The sequence below is a fragment of the Pleurodeles waltl genome, chromosome 6 (assembly GCF_031143425.1).
Source record: "Pleurodeles waltl isolate 20211129_DDA chromosome 6, aPleWal1.hap1.20221129, whole genome shotgun sequence".
Classification (NCBI taxonomy): Eukaryota; Metazoa; Chordata; class Amphibia; order Caudata; family Salamandridae; genus Pleurodeles; species Pleurodeles waltl.
The window spans coordinates 1,275,947,793-1,275,968,802 of NC_090445.1; the positions used below are offsets into that span (position 1 = coordinate 1,275,947,793).

The following is a 21,010-nucleotide window of genomic DNA, read 5'->3' on the forward strand; positions in this document are numbered from 1 at the left end:
ACCCCGTCCAGAATTCAGCTTCAAAGTCCTTGAATCCTGTGGCAATACAAAATTCTACAAATATGCAATCCCAGTGGGGAACAGATAAGCGGGAGGATTGTGAGGGCCAGGTGCCTATAAGAACTTAAACAATTCACCCAAGGATCCCGCTGGCATGTGTTCCCTATATTTTAATTCTGGATAATGTGCCTACACTAGGAAACTTGCAATACGAGTCTCATGCACCATTGTTAAATAAAGTGATGCACTGGATAGGAAAGTATTTGGGGAGGAGGGCAGATTTTTGCAAAGATATTTTAAGTGTAAGAAGGGTCCCCTGGGTTGGCTTATCCCCCAAGTCTTCACAAAGGGATTGCTTAATTATAAACTTTAGGAGCCCCTGGATAGTCAATGCCTTGCATCATCACTTTTCAACTATAATGCAACCTGCAGGCCCTATAAGAGTACAATGTATATCTAAGTTTATTCTTTCTTCACCTAAGTCCAATCCATCTGATTTAAATCACTCTGGAAAACAGAATCTTAGCCATCTTGGTGTCTCCAAATAGCTCAATACCGCCCTGGTGCTGTCTAACAGATTTGAGCCCCTGGTTTCTTTAGAGCAGTTAGACTGACCATCAGCAATTGGGTCTCCTTTACAGGGGACTCCGGATATAAATACACTGCATCAGCCCCTTCTGCAATCTAAGGGAGCCTCTGATATACATGATATATATGATAGGACAGTTTCTGGGATTATTTCTTGCAATGTGGCAGGATTAAAAATGGGAAACCTTGATTGTCTAAAATTAGTGACAGAAAATCTTTTTCTTTGTTGCCAAGAGACCTGGCTTATAAAGCTTCCATACATTAATGGTTATACCACATATAGTGCCCCTGCAATTAAGACCTCCCTGGGTAGGGCTAAGGGAGGTTTGGTTACTTTTGTATCAGTAATGGCAAAGGGGGTGGATGTGCGTTGCGGGCACATCCCCTTTTTTCCTGGCTTTAATTTTGAAATTATGTGAGCCATTTGACATATTGCTGATTAACTATTATAATAATATCTTTGATAACTCAGACACTAGTGTAGTTGGCAACCTGGAGACAACAATACACAAGGCAATGAATACTAGCAAGAAGGACCTAAAAATAATATGGGCCGGTGATTTTAATGCTCTCTTATGTGAACCAGAGTACCTAGACTGTTGTGGGCTCCTTGATGAAAACGACTGTCCCATCCAGCACTTTAAACATTCTCCTTATGGGAATGCTCTTAACCGTGTGATAACAGCTAACTCTCTGCTTTTTCCTATGCCAGTCTCAGAGGGGGTGCCGACGTTTATAAGAGGAGATGCCCACACCACAATTGATTTTATTATTTATTCCAGAGAATTAACCCCCTTTGTTGGGCAGTTTAGGGTGACGCCAACCTGTATTAGTGATCACAACCCTCTAACTATTGAAACAAACTTGGGTTTGAAGAGTGATTCTAGATTAGAGAAACAACATCCAGATATGAAGTTTTCATCCCGAAAAGGTCTTACAATCAAATGGGGAAAAATAGATAGTAACAGCTTTTTTAGAGAATTAATGCTGAATAAATGGACAGATGTTATGAAACTTTGAGTGACGATATGCCCCCCCATGAAATCGTCTATGCCCTTTCTTCTTTAACAAAGTATATGGCTGAAAAATTGCAGTGCTAAGGTACTAACAAAATAAGAGGCCCTCGATGGTTCAATCATGCATGTACCTTATCCCTAAAAAATCTAAAGAAAATAATGAATGCATCTGCTCAAGATCGACAAGCAGTTAAAATTGCAAGAAAGAGTTATAAGGAAGTACTTGCTATTAGGAAGGCTGAATTGAGTGAGTCTGCCTGGGAGGAACTGATTGAAACAAGTAAAAATAAAGATACAACTGCATTTTGGCGAGTGGTTAACTCTCCATTGTTGAACGATAAGCATGAAATGACTATGGATACTGTCCTCCCAGCTCAAACCTGGGTGGATTATTTCTCAAAACCTTTCGCAATGGAGAACAATACCCCACAAGATGACACAAATTGCCTTATGAAAATAGGAAATGCTTCGATTAGTGTGGCTTTTAGTAATACTATAAGTGTAGCTGATGTAAAACAGGCTCAAGACTGCCCTCCTGAGAAAGCCTCTGGCCCAAACAAAATTCCTGTTGATTTATACAAAGCGCTTCCAGATTTTTTGGGGCCATTGCTCACCAATGTTTTGAGATCTGTTATGACAGGTCCATAAGTAGATACTTGGGGAGAGGCGATTATTGTCCCCATTTTCAAGAAGGGGGACAGGGCAGATCCTTTATGCTAGCGACCAATTTCCCTGTTGGACAACTCAGTTAAAATTTTAGGCCGAGTGATCTTAAATAAGCCGGAAAACTGGGCAATTGAATCTAACTGTCTTTCAGAAGTGCAATTTGGCTTTCGACCTGGGTTGGGTATAGTAGAACAAACATTCAATTTGACACTTATAGTTCAAAAATATTTGTCCTGTTTAGCAGACTGCATGCTTGTACATCTTTTCGAGTTTGTTACTCTAAGGGGGGTTGTTTAACAGAAAAGTTCCCTTCACAAAAGGGGGTTAGGCAGGGTGCTGCCCCCCTTTCTTTTTCTTCTTTATATAAATGGGCTAGAGAGATCTCTCTGTGAATCGGGGAAGGATATGCCAATTATTAATAACACCCCAATTCCGGTACTATTGTATACGAATGACGCCGTACTCATTTCAAGGACAGCAAATGGCCTTCAGATTTTATTGAATGCTTTTAATATATTCATGAGAAACCTTGGTCTTAAAATCAACAGATCTAAGTCATTTGTGATGAAGACTGGGCCAAAGCTAGCAAAAAGCAAAAAATTTGTTTTGGACGGGGAAGAAATACTTAAGGTCCCACATGTTGCGTACGTGGGGGTTCCCAATTGATGTAGATTTTAATGGGAAATTTTTAGTAAATATACGTTCAATACAATTTCAGAACGCCATAGAAGCAGTTTTTAGATTCTCAGAAAGGTTGCGACACAAACCTGTAAAAAAAGAGGATGATTGTCTTCTCTAGTAAATGTCTCCCTATTGCGACATTTGGAGCTGGGGTTTGGGGATATGCTGAATGCTTGAGTCTCCAGATTGTAGAAACTACGTTTCTAAGAAGGCTATTAGCAGTCCCGCAATCAACTTCAGTAACGTTTTGCCATGAAGAAGTGGGCCTGAGATGCATATCCAGCTACATAAAGCTCCAACCCATACTACTATGGATGAAAATCTTGTCAAAACCAGAAGCTCATTTATGTAGAAGGGTGATACAGGATTGCCTTTTATTATCACGACCATTGGACATACCTTGGCTCAGATATGTCCACTCCTCTCTTCTTTCTTTAGGTCTAGGGGAGTTCTTTCTCAAGCCGGACCTTCTGACAAAGCGGGATATCAAAAAGGTAAAGGAAATATATTGGCAGAAAATGTATGATTTAAAGCCGAATTTGGCTACAGATAGAATCCAGGCGAGGAACCAGACACAGCAATCGCACCCAATGTTATATTTTACTACTACTAGCCTTGAGCGACATAGGTTCTCACTTACCAGGCTACGCCTAAATACACTACACTACTTGGTAGCATTTCCTACCCGTGGAACTTGGTTTAAGAACCTTCCACTGTGCTGTTGCGATGGAAAAACACCCCAAAGTATCTTGCACTTCACACTCTTCTGCACTTTTTATGCTATCCCAAGAAAAAGGTTTTTAAGTCCGTTATTTTTATCTAAAAGTATTAGAACTACCCAGCTTGCTTTCTTTTACTTACATAATTTGGGAGACGCAGACATAATACAGGCTGTGATAAACTTTATATATGCTGCTTTTGGAATTCGAAATATGTATCAATAATGTTTTTATTAATTTAATAATCAAGACATTTGTATATTTGTATTTATTGGATGTATTTTATGGTCTATTTTGTACCAAATAAAGTAAATTGATGATGAAGGACTGCTGACCAGAAAGCCCCACAGAGACAACGGTGACGACAACTGACTTAGCCCCAGCCCTACCGGCATGTCTCCAGACTCAAAGAACCTGCATAACGACGCATCCAGCTGGACCAGCGACCTCTGAGGTCTCAGAGGACTGCCCTGCAACCAAAGGACCAAGAAACTCCTCTGGACAGCGGCTCTGTCCAAACAGCAACAAAGAAACCATCTACAAAGGGACACCAGCCTCACTCCTGAAGCATGAGTTCCCAATACTCTGCACCCAACGTCCCCGGCTCGACTCCAGAAGAACCAACACTGCAGAGAGGACCCCCAGGCGACGCCAATGACGTGGACACTCTGAGACGACCTCCTTGCACCCCCACAGCGACGCCTGCAGAGAGAATCCAGAGGCTCCCCCTGACAGCGACTGCCTGGTAACAAAGAGCCTGACGCCTGGAAGAAGCACTGAACCCGCAGCCCCCAGGCCCGAGAGAAACCAACTACTGGTGCAGGAGTGACCAGCAGACGGCCCTCATCCTTGCCCAGTCGGTGGCTGCCCCAAGAAGCGCTCTGTGCCCTCCCTGCATCACCAGAATGACCCCCGTGTCCCTCCATTGCTTCCAATGCAAGACCCGACACCTACTTTACACACTGCACCCGCCCCTGTGCCGCTGATGGTGTATTTTGTGTGCCTGGTTGTGACCCCCTCAGTGCTCTACAAAACCACCCTGGTCTGATCCCCGAGGACGCAGGTACTTACCTGCTAGCAGATTGGAACCGGGGTTCCCCTGGTCTGTATAGGTGCCTATGCGATTTGGGCCCTACTTTGACCACTGCACCTGAACGGCCCTGTGTTGCTGGTGCTGGGTGTTTGGGGTTAACTTGAATCCCCAACGGTGAGCTGCCTATGCCCCATTACTAACTATTACTTACCTCCCCCAGGAACTGTTGATTTTTGCACTGTGTCCACTTTTAAAATAGCTTATTGCCATGTTTGCCAAAACTGTGTACATTGCTACTTTATTTCAAAGTTCCATATTTACCTATGCCAAGTATCTTACAATTTATGTACTTACTTGAATTCTGAATCTTGTGGTTCTAAAATAAATGTAGAAAGGAATATTTTCTATATAAAAACCTATTGGCCTGAGTGTGTGTTGTCATTTATTGCCTGTGTGTGTACAACACTTGCTTAACACTACCCTCTGATAAGCCTACTGCTCGACCACACTACCACAAAATAGAGCATTAGTATTATCTAATTTTGCCACTATCAACCTCTAAGGGGAACCCTTGGACTATGTGCATACTATCTCTCACTTCGAGATAATATATACAGAGCCAACTTCCTACACCTTGTCTTTCTTTCTTTTTTCCCCTTTGGTCTAATTGCACTAAAACACTTTTCCCCAACATCTGTTGTATTTCGCTCTCTACGATCTGCAATTGATCTTGATGAAAAACCAAATCCTTTGGTTCTTTCTCCTGAACCAGAACCTTCTCAAATTCTATTGCATAACCTCCTACAGTTGCAATAATCCGAGGATCCTGGGTTATGTTTTCCCACTCTTTTAGGAAGTTTCTTATCCTGCCTCCCACCATTCCTTGGAAAGAACCAGAAATATCTTCATACTCACCTGTTCGACAAGAGGATTGGGGACCTCTTTCTCTACCTCGTCCACTTCTTCCCCTCTGTGTGACGCTGCGCTTTACAGTGGCGTCCCTTTTGCAAACCACAGTCGGGCCGCCACACAGAGTATTGGAGCGTCGGCATTACTGCGGCCTGCATTTTTGTATTTCTTTTTAGGCGGCGTGTTCCAGAAAGCACATTTCATGCTCCCAGTAGCGCCGCCATTCTAACCTATTTCCCTGAAATGTTTGCTTTACTTACCTGGTGGGGGGACTCCTCTTCTTTTCTTCTCCTCTATTATTCTTCTATTTTCACTTCGCCTTTTCATTCTTCTGGTCTCCATTTTGTCTTCTTAGTGTTTTTTTTTCCCAGCATACCCTTTTCTTTTATGCTAATACTTTTTTCTCCAGCAGCAGGAACAAAGGCTTTTACCACACAAAAGGAGCAATTAGCACTACTTCTCCCAGCTCCCGAAGAGGAAAAGGAGTGAGGAGGAATGATCTGTATCAATCACCCAGCTGTCACATTGCACCAGAGATGGATCTGCCCAAGAGCTCCGAAAAAAGGAGAATGCCAGACAACTGGAGCCAACCACTGTGGGGCTGCCTTTGAAATTCTAGTGTGCAAGTCCCTGGCAGTGATGTCAGTGAGAAGTGGAGCTGAGACCCAAGGAGCTGATGTGACCAGTGACTCCTGGATGACACCATTTTGGATTGTTCCAACATGCTGTGCAGGAGGATTGAGTCAGGATTAGAGAGGTGATGTGGCACCCCAGGATTGATTAGAGGTGTCTGTCTTCTGGAACCTTCCTTCCCCCCTTTATAAACTCTTGCACAAGGGAAAGATACTCTCTTGCCCGCAGAGTTTTTATCTACTTCATTGCTGGATCCTGGGACTGCCATGGAGAACTGGAAGGAGGACCTCCCTGAGCCTAATTCAGGACCCAGGACTCTCTCCAGTTGACCCCAGGACCAAAGGGTCTCCCCAAAGGCCAGTGAGGCTTCCCCCTTATGCCTCCTGAGGACCAGTTAAGGGAAGCCCTGGACTTCTCTGCACCCACCAACAAAGCACAAAAGGCGAACTGGTTCATAGAGCCAGAAAGACCAGCTTTTTGAGGACTGCCCTGCTTTGGAGGTAAGGAGGGTTGTTGCAACTCTCCTGGTGGATAGAGCGCACCACCACGAGTAAAATGAGCCAAGGATCGTCCTTGTCAGCGTAACAAGGCCCCAGTTATGGCATGCTAAAGTTTGGGGACCTTTGGCCTATTTTACTCCCTCGGAGCCCATGGGGCTCCACAGCCATTCAAATACTTTCCCCCTTGGTGGACCAGGGCCATGGAGACGGCACAAGTAAGCTGACTGTGACCTTTATGTACATGTGTGGGGCACCTCTCCATCCTCTCACCCAGGAGCCCCATCCTCTGGGTGGATTCCTGGCAAACGGGGTTGGGGCCCCATGCCCATGCCCGAATGCTTCCAATATGGGAAGCATTTCCCCGAGATTCGATGTTGCAATCCCCCTGCAAGAGGTGGGTGGGGCACAATACCACATCCTTGGGTCCTGGATTGTTCAGGAAGATGGGAGGGCAGTGCCACCACACCCCCCATTCGGGATTCTCTTCCTGCTCCCCATGCTAAGGGGGGAGCAGGAGGGAGAAGGAGGGGGCCCCACACCAATGCACATCTGTCTGCTCAAGTGAAGGCACAGTGAAGGCAGACACAAGTAAAGGCTGTCAGCTCCTGCTCCCCAACCTGCCCTTCAACAGGGGCAATGGGACTAGGCGCCCTGATAAAAAAAAGAGAAACTTGCGGAACGAAGCCACCGGCAAGACGGAAAAAGACACAGAGAAACCAACACTGATATTCCCAGGCACAGGGGGAGAGCCACTGGTACAATATTCACTGCCTTTCAGGGACTCACCCCATAATGCTTAGCTGGGCCTTTCATTTCATTCACTTTTTTACCCATGATGATGGGACCACTACCAAATTAATCAGCCCAGTGCAGCCTTCCTGCCAAGGGTACTTTCTAGGTCCTCATCCTACGATGGGGAGGACCCCAAAATCATCACCTTTCCTGCTTTTCAATACATTGTCAACTGCTTCCATGACTAGAGCTTTTTGCTCTACAGCAGAGAGTGTTTTACTCTCTAGAGGCCTTGTGTACGGTAAAATTTTGGGAGGCCTAAAAGTGTATAAGTCCACTGCTCATTTGGTTACATCTTCTGGGGACTGATTGTATGGTTGCAATGCAATGCTTTTCCCCCTGTGATGTTCTGTAAGAGTTATTGTGACAATTACAGGTTAATGCAAAATATATAGATGTTTTATGGGGTTTTATTGCAATAATGATAATGATTCATGGCAAAGCAATCTGGTTATTACAAAATGACTTATTAAGTTCACTTAATTTCTTTGGGTGACCAGTGATTACACAATGTCATCTATGTACGTTTCATCTGCCAATGTATATTTGTAAATTTGTGTGTAATAATTGTACCCCTCCTTTTATTAAAGAGAATGACTGGACAATCATTTATTGAGTGTTATTATTGCATGCCAGTGATTACTAGCCCAGACTTCCTCCCTTGAGTAAGCCTTGGACTGCTCCAGCTCGCTACCCTGTCAGAATCAAGGGCTTCAATGTGGTGTTTCATTCCCAATGGTGACAATTATGGATCTATTACTTGTGATGGCCACACAACTAATAGCCCAATTTACAACAGTGGGTGTCATTATTTCCTTGTCACCCACAATACGCCAAGAGCATTCTGCTCTCATGACATTACATTCATCTTTCTCTAAAGGCTTTCTTATCCTCTGCCTTGGATAATCTCAACATGACTCAAAGGACACCAGTCACAACTTCTAGTGTGTCTCATGTCCTTAGGATCGAAAAGCTTTTGACCCAAAGGATGTTTAACTGGCCTTCCCGAAACAACTCTACTGTCTTCACACTCTCCAAATTCATTGTCTGAATAACCGTCATTATCAAATTGAATATGTACTCATCCAAATCTTTCTTTTTACCTTCTGTTATGTTATTAAATACCCATTCTTTCAAAGGGTTAACCTTCCCTTTCTTCTTGCCATTTTGGGCATCTTCCTCTTGTGAGTCACTTAGGACTCTGATCCTAGAAGAATCAGACACTTACTCTACTGATAGATGTTTCTTCTTCCTAAAACATTTACCTCCAGGACCCATATTAGAGATACCACCTTATTCAGACAAAAAAACAGAATTAGCCCATCTATTCCTATATTCATTCTCCAGAACAGTAGACCTGAATTATTTCCTTATTATGTCTCCCACTTTCTTCTCCTGTTCATTTCTCAGGCTGTCATTAACGTCCTCACCCATTCCTAAAGCCACTGCTTGCTTCCAAATAAATTCAATAAACTTATTTTTCTGTAAACAATTGGCTTCTCAAATGTAAAATCAACCAAACTCCTTATGTCCAGCATTAAAACAGATTGAGACACTCACCCTCTCTTCAAAACTGTCCTTATCAACAACAACAATCGCGCCTCCGGAGTAAAAACCGCAGATCAATTCTAAAAAATGCTGACCGACAGTCAAAATTAGTCCGGTGTTTCAGAAACAAGGCCAACTGAGCATAGATAATGCGCCTGCCATAATACAAGGCCTACTTGCTCTTGATGTAGGTCGATGTAGGCCCCAAAAGCGAGGCGTGCCCTCAACAAATATGGCTGCTTCCTTGCATCAAGACTTCAATTTTAGGTTTGTGCACATTGCTCAAAAACTTAAATCAACCATCTCGCACAAAGCGTGTGAGCCAGATACCTACCACTTTGCACTCATCGTACGATTCTTTCTCACAGTATGTCATTGTCTAACGACTGTTTGAAATCCCCAAGGAAAAGCCTAGAACACCTATCAAGCCACAAATTAAGGTAATTTTTCAAATAAATCAATTTATTCAGACTGTTTAATGAATATAAAAATGGCTGTTTCAAAAGCACAATTATCTCAATATCTAAACGTGACCTTTTAAACTGGAATGTTCGCTTAAATATCCAAAACGGAAACACAGCTAAACAACTCACACAGTCACTCTTAAGATCCCAACATTGGGTTCTTTCAATTAAACCTAAAATTTCCCACACATATCAAAATAAAAAAATGTATTGAGAAAAAAATAGAGTATACTTATCTCCTGAGAAGCGGCAAACAAAAGAGAGAAAAGATGGAATAATGAATGATGTTATGGACTGTGATCTTTTTTGGAACTTTGAAATTTTTTCTAGTTGGAGGTAGTAGTAAAAGCTTCTGCATAATTCTAGACTCCTGTCTTGACATAAAAGGCATCTTTTTCATATGTGTTTCTGAACGTTTTGCTTTCTTTGGATCTGTAGTGTTGCCATTTCTGTGACAGGTTGCTAAACAGTTCTAACTATTTCAGCGTGTTAACTATGAATTGCCATATTTAATGTTTGACAGACCTTAGATTTTGTGTGAACTGTGTTGCTAACTTATTGTGGGGCCCCTCTCTGGTTTTCCAGCAGTGCAACCATCTTCTTCAGAATCGAAACAACATATACTTGGAGGCTACTGTAGCAGATAGCCCAACCACGTGGCGGCTGCAGTTGCCAGCCTCGATTTGAATTAATCACAAATGCAAGCAAGGCCTGCATTTGTGATGTATAAATGCATTTTGTAGCAGAAAAGAAGGCATGGAAAAATGCAGGGCCTGGAACTAACAACCCCATCTGCCTCTTTTTTGTGATATTCATGGACGTTTGTGCAAGCTAAACTTAAGTGTGCACGAACCACACTGGTTGCATAAAAAAACAAATACCCCATGTACACTACAGATATGCTTTGCCTCCCACAAGTGACACACATACCTATTCAAATAAAAAGCACCCCTGCCAAAATGTGGGAAAAGCCTGAGGGTTGAAAGGTAAAGCAAACTCAATTAAACTGCATAATATTCAGATTTAAAAGATGTTTTCTCACCCCACTTAAATGTTTGTGAAGACAACGTGTGCTGAATATCTTGTTATTAAATGAAAGTGCAGACACAGTATATACATTGATAAAGCCTACAATATTTAAAAGTCTACCTTTCCTAAATTTGGCTTGCACCAACTTGGAAATTTCATTCTTGGTTCTTGTGGCTAAGTGCAAAATTAAAAATAATAATCAAATATAGATTTTAGCTGCTTGGCTGGCTCCCTGCAGCTTGTTTTAATTACTTTTTGTTGTATCTCTCCCGGGCAAAGGTGTGAAGAAATGCAAATGTTTCACAGATCTTGGTCCTGCTCAGGACAATACGTTTTTTAGGAAATTATGTAGGGGAGAACCGAATAATGAAGCAGGTGGGCTAAATTATGCAGCAACAGAATGCAAAATCGGCGTCCCAATGTATCACATTTTGTGAACTGCACTATTTTGCCATTTTTAGGTCTCAGCGCGTATGCGTTGTTTGCTGCAAGGGGGATTATTTACAGTAAAGGGCTTGGAGGCCACCCTTACTTACCATTGGTTCGCTCCATCTTCACTCTTCAGTGCAGCCTTTTAATTGGGCATCATAGACCATTGCGTCATTTCCGTTCCTTCAGTGGAGCATGGGCGAAATACAAATAAATAAACTTATTTAGTGGCCATCCGCCTGCGATATGATTAAGGTACTATTTCTTTTTTACCCCTCCCACTCCACCTCTCCTTTTTGCTTATTTCTCCTCTAGCACAAACTCGACTCGAAGGTATTGGAGCACTTAACACGAGGCCATCTTACATTCATGTTTTTTATTTTCTTTTCTTATTTAGACCCAGAGCTACTTTAAACAAATTACATTCTTTTTATTATTCTTTTTTTCTTTATCACAGGACAATTAGGTGATTTGCTCAGGATCACAGGATGTAGAGCGGATGCCAAGACTCAAGCATAGGAAGATTAAGTGATCTGCCCACAGTTGAGGCGACGGCAGACTGGAACCTGGTTCCTCCTTCCGTTCAGATGTCGACATCTTTGCCTGTAGCACCAGGCCCATTTGAGTCAGGCCTTGCCATCGTTTCAGTAAAACAAATTAATGATAGGGAAGCTGATTCACAGCACTGCAAGTTGATCCCTATTTCATTTGTTTTAACTTTACTGCAAACAACAATTGTGAACACAAGTGTGCTTTGCTTGCTGTTGCCAAATGTTCTGTTAGCAGATCTAAGGTAATAAACATAGCGTGACCAATAGCACTTGCATTCAACAGGAGAATTTGCTTCCTCCCTATTAAAGCACAGCATGACATTTTTACCTAAATATTTTTTTTTTTTTGTTTTTATTCCAAGCAATCAGCACATCTTGTTGCACGTCATGTATTTATTTCCCAAGAGCCCTTTTTCCTTGCATACTGCACCATCAGTGCTACGTGTGCTTAACACGGTATATGTGAGTATAACACATAGTTTATGACGGAGCCGCTCGTGTCATAAACCTTTTGGCCAGCTTAGTTCACACAGGAGCTAAAGAATGGGCCATTAGAAGACTCCATATCTCTGCCAAAACTATGTTGCAGTGCTTTCATTTAACAACCTAAGGCATTTTGGACGGGAGATGAGTAATGATTCACTTCACACCAATCTTTTATTGGATTAAAGTACACAATGGTTTGTGGAGGGAACAAACATATTTTCCTCAGTGAAATGGAGTTATTCTGCATTCTTATTGAAAGAGGGAAGCGTTTGAAGAGCTGTGCTGATAGCAAATATCACTACTAATAATAATTAATGAAAAACCTTTATTTCGATTACAAAAAAAAACATAAAAGCACAAAATCATAACAGACATTTGCAATTCATATAAAAAATTAAACACCACGAGTTTAAGATCCACAAATCTCATCAGTACAAAAGGCACATAGACACAAAAAGTTTTAAAAACCGGCATCATACTACAAAAAAAGTAAACGTTTTTCAAAGCAAAACAAAACCTCAGACAATTACAATAAAAGCCCAAAATTCATAATCTTATTCCAATGGAGTGCACTCAAAAAACTGGAAACCGCCATGGCAACAATAGGTTCATTCATCATTTGTAAGTATATAAAAGCGGGCCGATATTGTTAAAAACCTTTTGCTTTAAGAACAGGCAGCAGATACCTTCTTCTAGGGAGATCGTCGTAACTACAGAAAAATGCCGGATGTTCTAGGGTCTGGAGCGAAACATTGCCACAAGGACAGACCTTGATAAAAGATGTCTCAAATTGCCCCGGGGGGGGGGGGGGGGGGGGACGTAGGCTATGTCAGACAGAGCCTCATCTAGACCTGGTAAGGAGGAGTCTCCTCCATATGTTTCTAACTAAGGAAAGATAAGGTTACGGGCCAGGACTTGTATTTAGAGGCATCAAAGCCCTGGCTGAGTGAATACCCAAAACCAGCTCTTCTCTGCTCTCTCTTGTTTGCTGAAGAAATAACTCCCTCACAAACTTTCTGTCGGCCCATTTTAGCAGTTCTGGATTATAAAATAATTCAGGACGTCCCAGCAACAAGGCAATAGATCTGATGTAATTGAGCCACAGAATGTTATGGCCTAGCTCACACCACATACTGCAATCTACAACATCATAGGAGCAATTTTGGCATACTCTTCTGCAAAATTCGAGCCCAACTCCTCATGCATAAACAAACTCGGACTAGCAAGGTCCACCCCCAATAATTTTCTTCAGAAGTGATTTTCTTCATGTTGAATAGCCTTGAAGTTAGAATATCCCCAAATTTCTGCACCATGCAGTAGAACAGGTAAACACTTCAGTTGATATATCTTCAGCAATGGTAATAAAGGTATACTCCTAACCATCCAGGCAAATCTAAAAAGAGCCCCACAATAGTGACTGACATGCAAACAGCGAATTACAAGACATGGAGTCCAACTGCAATGCTGGACAAACATAACCACGAAGTAAGAAAAATGGATCACCCTTGACACTACCTTCCCCTTGATTGAAATGGGTCTAAGTTTTGGATTCCACTTCCCAAAAACCTTAAAGTGTGTTTTTGAGGTATATACATCCAGTTCTAAATCACCCATAAAATCAACAAGCAGATCCACCAAAACTTTAAGGCCATTCATCATGCAGGAATGTATAACCGCATCATCAGTGTATAGTAAGGAAGGCAATGAGGTGTTCCTAACTTTCAAAAAATCGTTACCATGGGCAGAATTCAGGTTGTTAATATGTAATAAAAATATGATTGGTGCTAGGACACACCCCTGCCTAATACCCCTTGAAAATTTAAAGGCATCAGAACACTCCCTTGTCGTACCAAATCTTACTGAAGCATTTACACCCGTATGTAAAGCTCAAAGAAGGTTTACCAAGGGTTGCTGTAACCCAAGACCCTCCAGGGTTGACCACAGCTTTGAAAGATTAACCCTTTCAAATGCACAGTTTAAGTCTAATAATACTTTTGTTAGCAATTCATCACACAGTGTTTTGTGTCTCTGTGCACTGTAAATAAGAAGAGTTACTGCTTTATTACTAGCATTTTGCAGCCAGAAAAGAGGATCTTCTGGTTTCAATCCAATGACTTGCTTACTAACAACATCACCCAAACCTACATCACAAGACGAACTGTGCCGACAACAACATCAAAGAAACAAACATTGGCAAAGCCTTGTCTTTGGGACCTACTGGATTTGGCTATTGCTTTTGTGGGGACCGTAGACCATTGGGACGCACACTGTGCAGCATCTTTAAAACAAAAAAGTATTGACAAAACCAAAGGCTGTCACATAGGCCAGACCTGTTGGCTTTGCCAAGCCTTGTTACACATGTTAACACTATCTGGACAAAGGTTTCATACCATTAGTACTGAGTTAATACCCAACTCCAGCAATAAGCAATAGATGGGTGACCAGTTAACTTTTGTGAAAGTCCTTCCACTGTGCAGAAACATGTTTGACTGCATTTTTAGTTACTTTTGTTCCATTTGAGCTAGTGACAATTTTTTGTTGAAATCTGCAGATTGAGCATCAGTCGAAGGATTACATGGCACATGTGCCAAATCCACAATTATGCAGGAAAAACCATGGCTATAAAATTGCATAAATACAGTGGCCCTGATCAAGACAGACACTTTCTGTTAAAAAAGTTTAGGCACAGAAAGAAAGGACAAGTTATCTCCTCTTTCTAGTTGTGGTCCTCTTGTCAGTGGTAGGGTTACTCAGAACAAATGCCAGTTCACACAAAGAGACAGTTGATGTTGCAATTGGGTTCTGCCCAATCAATACGTCTGAATTTTTTGATTTTGGATCACCCAGTTTTGCACTTTTTACTGTGGCTGAGTCTCACTAAATGTGTCTCACCCACAGTAATCACAAGGCAAATGGACTGAGCATGTTTACTGCCAGAGTCGACGTTATAAGGTAAGGCAACTCCTTTGCAGCTAGGATAAGGGGCAATTGGCTGGATACACATAAAAACATGTGCAAGCACATGTGTGTGCTGTGCATGGGAGATTCCCATTGTGCGCTGCCTGGTAACTGCACACAGGTAGCCGGGCTCAGAGGGGACTCCACAGGGTTAGATTTTGACCTTGGGTAGCCCTAATTATGTTAACGCACACTCAGTGTATTTTACTGTTTTGTCTGATGTGATACATTATAATACACATAGGATGAAATACTGCCTTAGAGTGCGGTTTCACTTCCTTTGGCCTACAAAGTCCATTTTCATAATGGGGTGGAACATGTGCACTAAAATCAAACTTGAGAGTTCCAAGAAGATACTCGTACAACTTATGGATCATCAAGAATTGCCATATTGCTCTGGCTCAGCTCAGAGCACAGGCATTTCGTCACCCGGTTGGGTCAGGTTAAATGCATTTCTTCGCAGCAGAGGGAATTAAGGCCTCCCCACTCTGAAGCAGTAATCAACAGTGCTTTCCCCAGCTACTGAGGAATAAAGGGTTGGGATAAAAAAAAAATCTGCTTGTGTCACACTGTACCAGGGCAGGGGACAGCCCAGGCTCACTGATCAAGGGAGGAAACCCAGGCAACTGGAGCCAACACAGGCGCTGGATCTCCTTTGAAGTTTTGGTGGGAAAAGTCCTGGCAGTGATGCCAGCAAGGGGTGGAGCTGAGACCCCAGGAGCAGATGTGACCAGTGACTCCTAAATGATTGCATTGTCATCTGTCCCAATATGTTGTGCATGAGGGTTGGGACAGAGGTGAAGATGTGATGTGGCACCCTAGGATTGGCCAGGGGTGCCTAGCTTCTAGAACCTTCAACACCATTTGAAACCCTTGCAGAAGGGACAGATGGGGCTTTTTGTGGCTGTTGGCGCTGATTATGAATTTTGGTGCTGGACCATCAGACTGCTACAGCCATGGGCAGATGGAAATAGAAACACCCTGATTCCCAAAAGAACTAAGGACTCTGCCCCCAGTACACCCAGGACCATGGGGGTCTCCCCAAGGACCAACGAGGCTGGCCCCCTCCTGAGGACCACTTGGAAGGAACATCTGGTCTTCTGAGCCCAGAGACAAAGACCTGGAGGAGAGCTAGCACAGCCAGCTAGTTGAAACACCTTCCTGTAAGGTGCACTGCTTTGTAGGCCAATAGGCCTGCTGACACTGCTCCTGATGGATATAGCTTGCCATCAGGAGTAGTAGAACAATCCTAGAATTGTCTAATTCAGCTGACCAGGACCCAAGTTAAGCTTGGTTCAAGATTAGTGACCTTTGACCCCCCCCAGAAGATTGAATGCATGGGGCTCCTCTGCCCAGTGGAAAAACTACCCCCTACATGGACCAGGTCACAGTGGTTGGTGCAAGACGTTTTTTATCATTTTTTTCTGAGGAGGGTATATGCGTGGGGCCACTCATCCACACATTGACTGGCCCTGGAGCACCCATCTCCCCAGGGGCCACTGCAGTGGAGACAGGGAGCATCATCGTGCCCTCCCAACAAAGAGAAAAGGGGCCCAGGACCCCACCTCTGAGTCCCCAAAGGCAGAGGCCTCGCTTCTGCTTCCTGTACCTTAGTCTGGGGGGAGTGGGGCAGCCACCTAAGATGAAGCGCCTTGCCTGCACACAGTGGGCAGGGTAGAGGTCAAGTGCTTGCTCACATACCGGTAAAGATGGATGCTGGACAGGAAAAGAGCCGGCAGAGGCAGCCAGGTTGGTGCTCCCCAAGCTGCCCCCATTTCTTCATAATGTTAGAATTCTTGAGTCGGACTGAGCCCCTGATGAAAAAAAAGAAGACCTGGGCTCCGAGCACAACGGGAGACCCACTGCTGTATTAATTGCTGCTTCCTTGGAGGAGTGCCCATATTGCCTCAGGAGAGGCCCATCTCCGTATATGTTTGCTTCTTGTGGTGGCCCCAGGAGGGCAGGGCCACCACCAACGAATTTAAGAAGGGGTGTGAGAAGCTGCAAGAGTTACAGCAGCCTCACAGAAGTCATTTTAAATGGTATCCTATGTTTGTGGGGTCAAGAAATCTATAACCCTTTGGGATTTTCACCTAAGTTTTAAGCATTGAGTTTTTGCTTTATGGCTGGAAGTACAGCACTCTCTAGGGCTAATTCTATGACTGTATTTTATGTGACCTGAAAGTGTATAAGAAAGACATATGGAATGTAGGCCCTTTAGAAGCCGCTCTATGGTTGCATTGTATGTGGTTCATAAATAGTGTTCTCTACTGCATGCTTTTATGGCTGTACCTTGTGTACCTTATGTGGCCTGAAAATATATAAAAAGAAAAACAAACAGATGCATGTTATGTTCATTTTAAAATGCTTTATTGGAATAATAATGTTGACAGTGTTCGCTGATCAAGGTTGTTATGCTTTAACGATATTAATAATAGCATGTATACACAGTTATGATTGATTATTACATTTATCCACAAAATGATAGTGTTTTTCACAGGTATTTTGAGGTCTTTTAGTATGGTAAACCTTCGACCAAGCCAATAGACTTACCTTTTTTTTCCTACAAACATGTATGACCCCTTATGAGGGTCAAATGTGATTGTAGGGTGCCCTCTAAGGTATTTTCTATCTGTCTTGTGTGTAAATTTGTAAATGAATGTGTAGTATTTAGTAGTGTGTGTATAATATGTGACAGGACAATCATTTATCAAGTGCTATTATTGGCAGTATATGGTGATCACTATGTCAAACCACCTCCCCTTAAGTAGGCCTTGGACTGCTCTGCTTCACTACTCTCAGATAATCAAGTGCTAAAATAGGATGCTTGGTGCCCAGTACAGGGAAACTGCAGACTTTTTACTTGTGCAGGCCTCACCTTGCTCCAAGGGAGAAATTGCATGGGGATACCACAGGGGTACCTGCAAGGGATGTTTCTTTCTGATTATAAAAGGTTTGGAAAAGGCAGGCTTTGGTTGGGGCTAGGAAGGTAAGATAAGGAGCTTGAGCCCTAAAGTACCATTTGTTTAAAAATGGGAAGGGAGTCCTTGTGAAATTGATTTTTCATAAATCAACGAAACAGATGAGGACAGAATGAGATTATTTTTTTAAAGTGAATTTGGTAATTCACTAGAAGATCCATCCTATAATCTACAGCTTTTAAAACTCTCAAAACTGTTTTACATTTATACAAGAATCTAGGAAGATGGAGAATGCAGTTATAAGAATTCCATTCAGGAAAGGACTGCAGACTGTATCTATTTTCCCTTGCCTCAGAGGCTCTAAACGCTGCTATATGGACCAGGAAATGTGGCCTCTTGCTGATCCAACAAGGGGACACTATATTGAGGCTCTGAGTTGAAATGCCTGTCTGTTTTGGATTATCTTTCCTTGGACTGAGAAGATGTGAGAATATAAGCAGTAGAGACAGAGACAGCTACCTCTGGGAAAGCAAGACTTATGCAGAGTTGAATTTTCCAATTGGATCCATAGGCTCAGGTGTGAAAAGCAATCCATGTACGTTTGAGGAAATCAGGGACACCATAAAAGACGTTTTATATGTGATACATATTTAATTTTAAAAAGTGGGTCATTGGTATGGTCAGTGCCCCCACAACAAGTGAACTGCTGCAATCAAGAGGCCATTCTGGTTGTCTTTGGATAGCTACCAGCCAACCAATTCTGTAGGTAGGTTTTCAAGAACAAAACAGGCTTTAATACATAAATAGTCAAAATAGCTTTTGAACAGCTCCTGAACTATATGCCATATTTACTGCATTTTCTTTCTATTTTGAAGATGCTATAATGCAGCAACCCGTGCTTAAAATGTTTCACAGATATTTGGTGGATGTACAGATAGGTGACTGATCAGCAGTGAAATATGGGAAATGTCTAAAATGTCAGTACCATGAGAATGTGCCAACCTAATTGAGTGTTTGTGTGTTTGGTTTTTAGGTTTTTATTCCAACACAGCATATTTGATTTTGCCTTTATGGTCTTGCGAGTACATTGGTGCAGCTATAAAAAGTTAGAATTCCCTGTAGGGAGCAGTATGTAAATGTTTAGTTATGCTACTAATTATTATTAGCCTTTTCTCATTTAACTATTGAAAGAGCTCATAAGTTGTTTATATTGTATGTTGTCTGGTTGCAATATTTCCAATATCATTGAAGGGCCCACGAGATTTATCTCTATTCGCTGATAATATGTTCATTGATCGTTCTTATGTGACAGGTCATCTGCTCTATTGTCTTAGTCCTATCCCCTCGTCCTCCACCAGTCATTCGGAGATCACAGTGTGACACATGCCATTTCTATTCAATTCTTTGAATTTAGTTACTGTCTTTCCCGTCTGAAGAGGTGGAAATAGAGAGGCCTGCTGATTACTGTGCATTGGAGAGTCTGGTTTAATTGGATGGTTCTCTCAGTGCTCACCAACAAATTGCATGAGTGTTTTGTGTGGTTTCTCAGATGCTGCCTCCTATAGCTCTATTTAGCTTGTAGAATTTTGTTTCGTATCAATTTTGAATCAACTACCTCACAGCTTTATTTGCTATTACCATGTAGATACGAGCGAAATATCTTTCTTCCCATATTCTGTTTGCAGTAAAGGCATCAATTAAATTAAATGGTTGATGATATTTGTAGACAGTAATGTTATCAATGAATCCTAACCAACATAAGTTGTTTTCAGACATGTCTAATTTCAGTTATCAAATTAAATATATTCCTGGGCAACAGCACGGTGTCCCACAGCCAGCTGGAATGAAATGATAGAGGGACACTGTCCATTTGTTCATCTGCAGCAGACGTTTCTCATAGGTTTCCTTCTTCATGGCAGATCCTACTTGACTCCATTTTCACAGCTATAAAAAGACAAAAAAAAATATCTTAGTGTTGGAAATGGCTCTTTCTGCAGGGTTGTCTTTCTCCTCCTATTTTTCGGACCTTGTATCTGTTGGCTTTAGGACTCTGGGCAGTTTACCACTGCTAATCAGTGCTAATGTGCATGTACTTTCTCTCATAAAACTTGGTATGATTGGTTTACACCTGTTTGGCATATTTAATTTACCTGTAAGTCCCTTGTAGAGTGGTATACCATATACCCAGATCCTGTAAATGAATTGCTACCAGTGGGCCTCCAGCAATGATTGTGCCACCCACAGAAGTAGCCTTTAAAACCCCATTCTCTGCCCACTCCGGCGAGCGCAGGGGACAGGGTAGGCCTATGGGACACAAGCAAGACGCACAACAGGCGTCCCCTCTGCCACTCAATTGAACTTTTTAAGTGATCAAGTTGGTCAGCTATTTACAGAACAGTTAGACAGTACACACTTATTTTGCAAGGAGTGGATTACATGGAGATATCTGTTAAACACAACCCCCATGAGATTATGTTAGGTTTCTGGTCCTGAAGAATTGCTGTGATCCATGTGGGACATTAAATAGGCAAGAAACATGTCAACCTTATTCCATTCATACACCTGAAACAGAATGATAATTGCGACCATTACTGACTTGCCCTGTTGCTTTTAATCATGACAGGTGCTCCTACACTATAAGCTGACTTTGGATCTCCCCTAGTCGTTTTTATTTTACCTTTCCTGCACCAACCTAAACTCCCCTTTTTGTACACCTTGTCACCCTAAGGTAGGCCCTAGGTAGCCGTATAGGCAGTGTGCTGTGTATGTAAACAATAGGACATGCACTTTTATGTTTTACATGTCCTAGTAGTCCTAGTAGTGACAAATGGTCTATTTCGTTTTCCCCTACTGTGAGCGCTGCTCCTCTCATAAATTAGATTTAGGAATTCCTTTATGCATTTATAAGTGGTAATTTCTGATCTGAAAGGAGTAGCATGGGCATGTTTGGTATGGTTGCAATGGTAGTGAGAAATCCTGCTTACTGGTGTAGTTGGATTTTGCATTACTATTTTAGAAATGCTACTTTTAGAAAGTTAACTCTAGTGTTTTGCAACCTGGCTCCAATCCATTTCTAGGGCAGAGTGA

General features: G+C 42.3%; 1 protein-coding gene across 1 annotated transcript in view; it reads right to left on the reverse strand.

Moving 5' to 3' along the window:
* Positions 1–17,362: 17,362 nt before the first annotated feature.
* Positions 17,363–21,010, reverse strand: part of LOC138300803 (SPARC-like) — a 695,108-nt gene continuing 691,460 nt past the window's right edge. Inside the window, exon 9 of the mRNA XM_069240576.1 lies at positions 17,363–19,867. Coding sequence (XP_069096677.1) covers positions 19,818–19,867 — 50 coding nt within the window. The 3' untranslated portion in view covers positions 17,363–19,817. The remainder of the gene's footprint in view (positions 19,868–21,010) is intronic.